At 36.7% G+C, this 11,897-nt stretch overlaps 1 protein-coding gene across 1 annotated transcript; it reads left to right on the plus strand.

Moving 5' to 3' along the window:
- The first annotated feature begins 173 nt into the window (after positions 1–173).
- LOC123865777 (partitioning defective protein 6) lies at positions 174–11,643 on the plus strand. The gene is made up of 7 exons (XM_045907009.1): positions 174–409; positions 1,478–1,703; positions 8,386–8,513; positions 9,384–9,481; positions 10,156–10,324; positions 10,847–10,983; positions 11,243–11,643. The coding sequence occupies exons 1-7, from the start codon at positions 350–352 to the stop codon at positions 11,361–11,363; spliced, it is 939 nt and encodes a 312-aa protein (XP_045762965.1). The 5' UTR covers positions 174–349; the 3' UTR covers positions 11,364–11,643.
- The last annotated feature ends 254 nt before the right edge of the window (positions 11,644–11,897 follow it).

Consider the following 11,897-nt stretch of genomic DNA (forward strand, 5'->3'; position numbering starts at 1 on the left):
ATAAAATAATATTTTATTGTTGGTTTTTGAGGTATGCGTTTTATGGAACTATTTGTTTTCTATTAGCACTCTGCAAAAAAGTTTAAGTTTCAAACTTTCAACCAATGAAACTCCAGCTTTTGCTAGTATGTTTGCTAGCAGCACTGGTATGATTGGTCAAATATTACTAATGCAAGAAATATTCTGTAAACCAAACAGAACTGTCCAAAATTACGACGCGAGAGTGGTGTTGAATGAAGTCTAATAAATTTGAAACTTTTGATTTTTTACAATGTTAATAATTATCAAAATAAGTGCCTAAATATTTCAAAGATAATCTTGTTTTAGTATTGTGATAAATGCTTTCGAGATGTCGAAAAACAAAATCGCCGCTCGAATCGACAGCCAAAGTGTTGAAGTTAAGACTAAGGTATGTGGGAGCAAAATTTCTAATTTCCTTACTTTTAAAGATTGTGATTCATATTTTGCAATAAACCTACTTAATATTTGAGTCTCCTACCCCTGGACTTTACCATCAAATCTGAAAATTGTTATAAAACTGTTTAGTAACATTTTATCTGTCCTAATATTGATAAAAACTTGACCCAGGGATAACTGATGTTAAAGTAAATAATCAAATTGATCTTCGGGTCTGTAATTAATAGTCAATTAATTTAAGTTCTAATAAAACTATGTAGATAACAGAATACTTTATCTTTATTTGCAATTTGCATGACTAGAATCAATCTGAAAATAGCTTCACAGATATTCTTTCCATATTACAGAAAATAACTAAATTATTTGGTGTTGAGATAATTTAAAAACTTATAATACTTTGCTTACTTCTTTTGGTGCAATAAACCTTTGTTTATATACCTTGTTAAATAAACCTTCAGGACAGTTTTCCTTCATTTAGTTAATTGCTTGTATTAAACTTTACAGCTATAGTGGGTATATGTCATAATATCATCATTATGAATCCTTCTTCTTTATCCAGGCGTAGGATGGGCATTTTGTAATTAAGTACCTACTTTAGTTAAAATATTTCTTAATAGCTTTTTGGTCACAATTTGGATTAAGTTAAGTAATAATTAAAATTGTAATTGTATTAACTTGATCATCTTGATCAAGTTAATAAAATATAAGTAAACTTACACCAATCTATTGACCAACGATGTTCAATAAAATAAGAAAGTTTACAAATGAGGTTCTTTAATCTTTGACTTCGATAATGTTAATAGTTATTATATATTCTGATAATATAATAAGTTAGTTTACAGTGTTAACCGATTTGGGATAAAATATTTTGATTTGTTGAGATATGGCGAAAACAGTTTTCATATCAAACACAATCAGCCATATCAAAAACAGACATTTTAATATATGTCTGTTTTATTTCTCCAGCTTTACAATAATTTGTTGTTTGTTTTGTTATAAAAATACTGTGATGTTTCAAGTTTAATTACAGCTTTACATAAAAATAAAATTGTCTTTCCAGTTTGATGCAGAATTCCGTCGGTTTTCACTGAATAGGTCCGAGAAACTAAAATATGAGGACTTCAAAGCATTAATAGAAAAACTTCATAGACTGCATGATGTGGCTTTCCTGATCAGCTATACAGATCCTCGAGATGGTGATTTGTTGCCCATCAACAATGATGATAACTTGGCTAGGGCTTTGCTCACAGCAAGACCACTTCTCAGGGTTATTATTCAAAGAAAAGGTATGTCAAATTTCATCCATATCATAATCTTGTACATGTTGAATGCTGGGCACAGGCTATTTGGAGAGAGTGTCACTACACATAGCCCTCTGTCTTTCTTATCCACACACTTACAAAAAACTGGGGCTAAATAAGGTTTTACACACATTCCAAACCTTAACAGCTATTTGCCTATGTTAAAACAAATTATTTCTTAGGAATTTTTAAATAGATGGTCTTCCAAAATATCTTAAGTCCACACCCTTTGTCAGATATACGTGTAATAAGCTGTTTAAAATTATTGATTAAACTAAGAAAGCATGTCAAATCATTGGGACATCATATACCTGTATTTCACAGAACTAGCTTCTATGAAATACTGGCACATGTTCTCATACACATCTCAAGTGTGCAAGGTTCTCAATCGAATCCTGCGGGTTCTGTAGTTTTTGATATGTAGTATTTAAAAATTATGTAGTACATACATTTTCATTTATTTCCTATAAGTAAAAGGATTGATTTCGGTAAAAATAAATTTGGTAGGTACCTAAACTCAGTGCAATTCAATACAGCTTTCATTATCATTTAGTAATTTTATGAGAAAGGTTTTTCAATATTCTAATATCATATTTTGTCTATAGAATGGGTAGGCTCCCATGCAAAGCTGTGGTCAAGTACCTAGTATAAGGATAAAGCTTTTCTAATTAGTGATGGTTGTTTATAGGGTTGCGATAGGGGAAAAGTGAGATTTGTTTTCTCTGGATATCTCACTTCGTTGTCTGTCAAGACCCACCAAGGGAATCAAACCTGTAGGGTACTTCCCGGGGATCTAGAATGATGTAATTTGGCAGTAGTAATGTCTTAAACATAATTTAAGGGAAAGATCTTCAAACTGTGAATTACAGTTACCTCACAAAAAAAAATAAGTGTTATTTCTTGTACAATGGTTTCGTGTGCGAGTCAGACACCGCACTTGGCCTGTTTTTTTTTAAATGACTATGTGTATATTGATTAAGGATCGTAACATCCTTAGTAAAATCAATAAAGTTCCTCCACAAGTGCCTGTGAAGGACACACGTTAATTGCTCCAAGAGTCCAGTTAAAAGCTGATTCTCTATCTAATTTCCCAATTGAGGTAATAAGGTGACTTGCTTTAATAACTATAGAATCTTGCAAAGTATAATGCTAATGTTTATTATATGGTTACTTTCATGTGCGAATATTGCATTGACGCGAACGTACAATGGGCGACCTTAGAGCATAATTAATGTATATCATTAAATCGCTCTTATTTTTAAGGCAGCAGAGTTTATATTATGTTTCAATTTGTGGCCCATTGTACAGGTCGGATATGGCACTCATTATTGCAATGGCATATTAGCATAGAATGTGACACTCCTGTACTTGTTAAGTGTGTATTGTGATAAGGTGTCCAATCATCCTTGTGAGGTTTGTTTGTTGAACATCATCAGTAGGCATTCATGAAATTTTGAAACGTTTTTCTGTACTTTGCTTATAATAAATAATATGAAGAGGAAAGATTTGTTTGTTTGTAATCTATAAACTCTGGAACTAATGAACCGATTTTAATAATTTGTTCACCTTTAGAAGCTATACTTTATTCAGAACTAACATAGGCCTCATATGACGTATATTTTTCACCCGAGTGACGCCAGGCTGATCAGCTAATGATTTATAAAAAACAAGCAGTTCAAACTACAAAACATTAGGTCACGCAGACAAAGTCGCGAGAACTTCTCGCGACTTTTTTAGGTTTTTGAAAATGAGCCATGAGAATAGCCTTAACAGACAGACACCCAATTTCGCATTGATCGATACAATATTTAGAGTACAACTGAAGTACATAGATGCTGATTTGAGTTGTATCGAAGTGCTGTACTTAGGTACCAGTATTTTAGCATTTAGTATGACAGTATTATTAAAATATTATGTCATTTTGTCTGGTTTAAAAGGCGTATTTACATGTAGAAACCCGTTTAAAATGTGTGCTAGTTTAAGAGACAATCTTTTTAGCCATGTGATTTCGATCTACAAGTGTAAATTAAAAATTTATAACACCCCCGACAAGTGCAGGTTACAGTAACTAGAAAAGAGCTGATAACTTTCAAACGGCTGAACCGATTTTCTTGAATTATAGCTAAGAACACTCTCGATCAAGCCACCATTCAAACAAAAAAAACTAAATTAAAATCGGTTCATTAGTTTAGGAGCTACGATGCCACAGACAGATACACACGTCAAACGTATAACACCCCTCTTTTTGGGTCGGGGGTTAAAAAGAGCCGTAATAGCCTAGTGGTTAAGACGTCCGCCTCCTATTCGGAAGGTTGAAGGTTCGATCCCGGGGCCACATCTCTAACTTTTCGGAGTTATGTGCGTTTAAAGCAAGGAACTAAAAATAGAATCTCGCACCGCCGCGCTCTGACCACTAAAACTGACCCAGGCCAGAAACCATGTTTCCAGTATATAAGATTGAAGACATAGGTATAATTCTTTACCAATGATGAATCAGTCATTAATATCAAATCATCGTGCTTTATAATCTTTCGGATTCCTATCTTCTCTTTTTGGGTCGGGGGTTAAAAAGGGCATTTTTTTTACAAAAAATTGAAGTTTAAAAGGATCTCCTGAAAACTTGTGATTTTCCACGTTGCGGAGTTTTCATGCGCAGCGACGATGTGCAGTTTTTCTGTTACCTTGCACCAAAATTTATTAATTTTTAGGGTTCCGTACCTCAAAAGGAAAAACGGAACCCTTATAGGATCACTTTGTTGTCTGTCTGTCTGTCTGTCAAGAAACCTATAGGATACTTCCCGTTGACCTAGAATCATGAAAGGTAGGTAGGTAGGTCTTATAGCACAAGTACAGGAATAAATCTGAAAACCGCGAATTTGTGGTTACATTAAAAAAAAAATTAAAATGTGTTTCAATTTTCAAAATGTACCTATACCAAGTGGGGTATCATATGAAAGGGCTTTACCTGTTATTCTAAAACAGATTTTTATTTATTTTTATGTATAATAGTTTTTGATTTATCGTGCAAAATGTTGGAAAAAATACCCGAGTACGGAACCCTCAGTGCGCGAGTCTGAGTCGCACTTGGCTGGTTTTTAATCTAGTAACTTTCACGGTGCGCTGACTATGTTCAGATGCCATAAGCTTATCCAGCAGAGCACATCGTTTTAATGAGGTAGCGAATGTACAGAATTAGATATCTACCTATAACGTTTTTGTCAGTATTTTTTGGTACTATGTATTGTTACCCTACTTTTGTGAATTTGTTTAAGGATTTTAATTTAATGATGCAGTCAATTCCCGTTAGTGTCCGTTTTATATTTGACCGAGTGAATCGAGGTCTCCGAGTCTACTTGTGTGAATGCGCATTGCCATCTGTCTATCAGAGCCTTGTAAATAAAATTCTGAATTTAAAGTACATACATAATTCAAATTCACAAATATTGTGTAAACCAATGGCCCCAAGGCTAACAAATTCTAACATTAGTCAAGTATCAAATAATATAAAATACCAGATGATCTCCGTGAGTTCTTCCGCGTGGATTAAGGTTCTTTAAAAATCCCGTGGGAACTCTTTTCTTTTCTGGGATAAAAAGTTGCCTATGTCAATTCCTGGGACGCAAGCTACCTCTGTACCAAACATATAAATTGGTTAAACCGAAGGGGTTTTTAAGAATCCCGGCGGAACTCTTTGATTTTCCTAGGATGAAAAGTAGCCTATGTCCTTTCCCCGGTGTGCAAGCGAGCTCTGTACCAATTTCATCAAAATCTGTTAAACTGTTGAGCCATGAAAAGCTAGCAGACAGACAGACACACTTTCGCGTTTATAATAAGTATTAAGTTGGATTTATGCCGTGCTTGTTCTCTACCAATCTATTTACCTAGCTAAAAATTAATTCACTTTAGTATCTATTCTACCAAGTATGAGTTAAAAACTTATCGGAAAAACCTGGAAGAAAATAAAATTTTCATTACAATGCACTTCTATTCATAGAATGCCTCAACCTCTCAACTAAGATCAAGAGCTTTTTCCTCAAGGTTTCTATGAAGTGATCTCTTCATAGAGCTTACAATGTCCTATTTGTTTAAAACTGGTGTTGCCCGCAATCTACGTGGAATTTCAGTTTAACTGTGCGACAAAGATACGAGTCCTAGGTCCTGTTGTAAAACGGTCAACATTCAGAATGCAAGCTATAGGACGTGATAGGTCAAGATGTCAATTGGGGTGGAGACGCCCCGCACACCCGCACAGCCCCCGCGTTAACCCGGTGCGGGATAGCGTGGGTCCCCGCGCCTCATACCCCGATTGCCATCTCGACCTGTCGCGTACTATAGGTATATTGAAATACGATAAAAATGCAATTCGCGTACCTACTTGTGCACGAGGTGCATCTGCAAATTTTTACAAATGCACTTGTGAGTCGTGACGTAAGCGTAACGCGTTTCTAACATTGTTTCGGTTAATAGGTACGTACTTAACATACTCGTAATGACCGTTATCCAATCTAATCCATATTAATCCATGCTAATATTATAAATGCGAAAGAGTGTCGGCTTGTTACCTTTTACGTTTCATTCTTAACCGATCTTGATAAAATGTGGTACATACTACATACATATACATATACATATACCACCACATATGTGGTACATATGTGGTGGTAGCTTACATGCTAGAGACGAATATAAGCTTTTTTTTATCCCGGAAAATCAAAGAGTTCTCACGGAATTTTTCGAAACCCAAACCATGCGAATGAAGTCTCGGACATGAGACCCGCCAGTTTTATATAGATACCTACTTATTATATTTTTACATACCTAAGTACTGAAAGAATCTCGGATGTTGAGGTAAATAGGTACAATGTACATGTTGATTACAACTACAAGCCTTTTATTCAAAGTAAATGACGCGTAAAGACGGTTTATGTGTGACGTAAACGTGACGCAGTGAAGATTACTCAAAACATGAAAAAACCGGCCAAGTGCGAGTCAGACTCGTGCACGGAGGGTTCCGTACCCGGGTATTTTTCCGACATTTTGCACGATAAATCAAAAACTAAGTCAAAGTGATTCTATAAAGGATTCCGTTTTTCCTTTTGAGGTACGGAACCCTAGACATGCATACATGAGGTAAACCAAGTCACGGGCTTAAGCTAGGTATAATCTGCTAAGTAGTTAGTTGCGAGTGGGCTGGCAATACATAGAGTGTATACTGCACGTTGTAGGTTACCTACCAACAGATTGATCTGGTTTAACGGATTACAGCAAATGCTTGTTGTTTATTGTATAGGCCAGTAGCTGCTTTATACTGTGTTAAATCAATCGCTTAAAAGAGCGTTTACATGTGAAGCATTTGAAATAATACCACATAATCTCGCAGAATGTTTTTTTTTCTAAGAATATTAGGTAAAGCTTGTGCTAGGAACATGACAATAGTGCAACGGATGTGGTTTGAACTTTGAACCGTCAATCTTTCGGATTTCAGTCCACTCCTTGACCGTTGATTATAATTAAGGCTATTTTTATTTAACAGTTTTAAAGATTGTATAAAAAAGGTTTTTTTAGGGTTCCGTACCTCAAAAGGAAAAACGGAACCCTCATAGGATCACTTTGTTGTCTGTCTGTCTGTGCGTCCGTCACGGTTCAACGGTCGTCACAAATTCAGGTTTTCGGATTTTTTCCTTTACTTGTGCTATAACTTATAAGACTTACCTACTTGCCAAATTTAATGATTCTATAGGTTTTCTTGACAGACACGACATGCAGACAGACAGACAGACAGATAACAAAGTGATCCTATAAGGGTTCCGTTTTTCTTTTTCAGGGTTAGAACCCTAAAAACGTGATTTGTCTTGTCAATATGATATTAGCCAATGGATGACAAAGAAATACCAAGTCCTCATATAATATGTAGTACCAAGCATATTAGAACAAAGACTAAAATGTCAAGTAATGAGACATTGGAAGCAGGTTACCAAATAGAGTTCTATGCCATATTGATTAGTCACATCATTGTAGGTACTTCCTTTCAAAACCACCATGTCTGGCGTATAGTAACTTATCTAGGTCAAAGCCTTTATTTATTATATCAATACTGCTCGAGAAATTTACAACTAACTTTGTGAGGAAAACTATTCTTAATTATTGTATCCACCTTTGCTCTCGTTATTTAGACATGTTCAAAGAATTCAGAGTCATCTCTACTATCTAGTTACAGATTTGAATCGAGAAAACTACAAAAACCAACATTTAAAATTAAAATGGCTATTTGATAGGACATTTTAAAAAGTGTAATCAGTTATAACTTATAATATTTATAGTTTAATTAGTTTTAGTGTTACACAAAGGTATTCTAACAGTTGAAACCACAGAATTAAACTGAAACCGCAAACAAAGGTGCGCTCTCTATTTCGTAACACTCTGAGATCTATAGAGCATACTTTGACTTTGCTCAGACTTAAGACACTGTTAAAACGAGACAGCGTTATATTGCCGACATAAATCTATCCCGTTTTAACTGAAACTTAACCCAAGTCAAAGTCTGTAGATATCGGCCTTAGATTGGCCCAGCGGCATCATGCCGCTGGGCCAATGTAAGGCATGTCAGTGAGTAGCCTGCTTTAGAAATTATTATTTTCCAACTAAAGTATTTCTTTCCTTGTTCTAGGAGATAGTCTGGAAGAACTGAACGGCTATGGCACGATGCGACCGCGAAACATAATCTCGTCAATACTGAGCGGCACGCCGGCTAAGAACAAAGGGCTCGCAATATCTAATCCTCACGACTTTAGAATGGTGAGTAATTTGACATCTATTTTCTTCTTAGCCCATCGAACGTCCAGCCTCGCGCAAATTGTAATACCGCTGAGTGTCCAAGCATATTGCACAATTTTTTTATTTTTGCCCGCCCTCACATATAAAAAGCAAACATACGGCTTTGTATTTAAAAGTTAGGGTATGAAATATTGACCATTAGAAACTAGATAATATTTCGCATGCTATATAAAAGAAATTTATGTGAGCGCGTTTTGTTTGGTATACACAGGTGTTTGCAAGACGCTACAGACCAAAAAAGATCGTAAACACACGAGTGTGTACTAGACGTTTGATGGGTTAAGAGATCGCTTCACCGAAGCGATAGCTCGTTAGTGGGTGGAGCCGAAAATAGTGCTGTTTCCACAAATGACGGAAACAACGTTATCTGTCCATGTCACTCTTTCCCTCCAACCGCACCTCACCCCGAGAGAGGCCGGGTGTATATATTTTGAGTCAAATACAGCAAAGTTAAATCGGTGTCGCAAACGCAGACATTTACTGATACGACTGCACAAGCAGGAGCTACGCGCTCTCCTGTAATGCAAGAACTATACTGAAGAAGTACTACTGTGCTTTTAAGCCAAAAGTGTCTGCCAATCGGAACTGGATTGCAATTATCTGTCAAAGCACACTGTCACAATGAGCCCTTCTCAAGATTTTCGTGCTATATTTCTTCTTTTACGCCATTGCGCATTCATCGATTTAACGAAGTACCTATACTTCTTCAAAACGTTTCTTCGCCAGGAATTCGAGTATATGAATAATTGTTAGTAGTTATCAAATTATCACGCCCAACTGGCGATGAATTTTATACTCTCTAATTAACGTAATTAAATGTAATTGTTTCAGGTGTCAGCAATCATAGATGTAGATATAGTTCCAGAGACATGCAGAAGAGTGAAATTACTAAAGCATGGCTTTGACAGACCTTTAGGATTCTTTATAAGGTATCTAATTGAAAACATAAAATTGAAATAACATAAAAACATAAACTTTATTTATATTTTCTCCTAATTTTAACACCGTTCTCCAAAACAGTTCAATCATACTATCAAATTCGGTTATTTCAGCATCCTATAAGTTTAAATACCAGTAGCATATATTTTATCTGATTGAAACAGTTTTTCAGCTTTAGGATTACTCACCCAAAACTTAATAATGATTACATGAGAAACATTGGTAACTTAACATTTGCAAAGCGAAATATCAGCTTATTTTTTTCAATTACAATAGTTTATTTAACTTAATATTTCTTCCTCTGAAAAATTATGTTGGAACTCTGATTTTTTTCGGGATAAAAAGTAGAAGTTAGACCGCTTCCATCTTAGGTTGAAATCTATAGAGCGCATTTTGACTTTGCTTAGACCTAAGTTTCAGTTGAAACGAGACAGATTTACGCGAGTGGTTTACCGCTGTCTCTTTTTAACAGTGTACTATAAATCTCAGCTTTAGCTCACTCATCACCGTATGTATCATCACTCATATCGTAAGTATCATCACTTACCATCGTGAGATCGTAGTCAAGCGTTAACTTCAAAGGCACACTTTTACATTTATTATATTAGTATGGATAAAAGCGTTAGTAGTCAAAACAATTAATCAAAGAATTAATAATTTCCAGAGATGGCACGTCAGTGCGGGTGACGCCGAACGGCGTGGAGCGCTCGCCTGGCATCTTCATCTCGCGGCTGGTGCCGGGCGGCCTGGCCGAGTCCACGGGCCTGCTGGGCGTCAACGACGAGGTGCTCGAGGTCAACGGCATCGACGTCTCCAACAAGACTCTGGACCAGGTGACTTTATAGGGATAGAACTTGCTAATCTCCTGCATGCTGCATTGCCTCTGTCCAAGGACAATGGACTAAGTACCACCCTTCTTTTTTTAAGTTATTTATGATGATCGTATGCAATTTGAACCAAAACTAAAACTTATTTAGGAAAAACTTACAAAACTTAAAAATTTGGCTTTGCTGGAGTCGTAAATAATAAGGTATCATGACAGCCACTTAAAAACAGTTCTAAATGTTGATTACTCTGATAGTGCTTGTTAGAATGTCCTTGTACGCCGCACCCGTAACCCTGCACTCCACACTCTGCGCCTTGCACACAATTCTGGCACTTATATTTATGAACATATGAACTATTGTTTCTATGACTGCAGTAGCAGGCTATAGGTAGAAAGTTAGTTCCACGAATGTGATTCCACGGATATCTATCCTCTTTAGTTTTAATTGGAGAAGAAGGATAATTTTATTAGAAGCAGGTTTATGTACCTAAAATTAACTAAACAATTTTTAAATGGATCGTTTGTCCAGGTGACGGACATGATGGTGGCCAACTCGTCGAACCTTATAATAACGGTGCGGCCCGCCAACCAGCGCGCCGGCCCGCCGCCGCCCGATCCGCGCGAGCCCCGCGCCTCGCAGCCGCCCAGCGAGACCGACGAAGACAGGTATTAATCCATACTAATATTGTCTATACGAAATTGTGTCTGTCTGCCGGTCTGTTCATCTGCTGGCTTTTCCTGGCTCAACAGCTTAACTGATTTTGATGAAATTTGGTACAGAGTTAGCTTATATCCCGGGGCCAGACATAGGCTACTTTTATCCCAGAAAATCTAAGCGTTCCCATGGCATTTAAAAAATAACCCGAATCCACGCGGACGAATCACGGGCATCAGCTAGTTATAATTAATTTATACCTTGTTCCAGATTCGATCAAGACGACAATGACGAGATCGTCGACCTGACGGCCGTCACGCTGGAGGAGCAGCCCGAGCCCGCCTTCCCGCACCTGCCCAGCAAGGACGACGGCCAGATCCTGCACCTATAGTACATACTGCACTGGTACCGCCGCGCGAGGCAAGCCACGACTTGAGCTTGCACACGCCCATTTACCCTCTATAGCGAAGCAAGGCCTGAATAATCGTTCTCAGCCAAAGCATTTGCTCATTTACGTTAAAGCAATAATAACTTCTATATATGCAGGGTATAACCAGAACGCTAACAAAAACGAAGACAGGTGATAGTACTGATGATTACTGATAACATACCATAAAAAACTGATTTTTTTTTAATCCTGTAATTTTTAAAATTCACACTCATATATATTGTACAAATATATTGTAAATAAAATAATACAATATATTGTAAATATAATAAAATGACTGACGCTAGAGGTCAACGAACGTTCCGTAAATAGGTCACTCGAAGTCAATGCTGCGTCGTAGATGGGCCATTGATCCGAGTTTTGCACGCTATACATAACGGGTTTGGAAAATACTAAATAAGGCAACTGGTTATTGGCATTGGATTGTGTTAAGGTAGTATAACGCCAAGTTTTCGCTAGCGTTCTGGTTACACCCTG

This window comes from Maniola jurtina, chromosome 5 (genome assembly GCF_905333055.1).
Source record: "Maniola jurtina chromosome 5, ilManJurt1.1, whole genome shotgun sequence".
Classification (NCBI taxonomy): Eukaryota; Metazoa; Arthropoda; class Insecta; order Lepidoptera; family Nymphalidae; genus Maniola; species Maniola jurtina.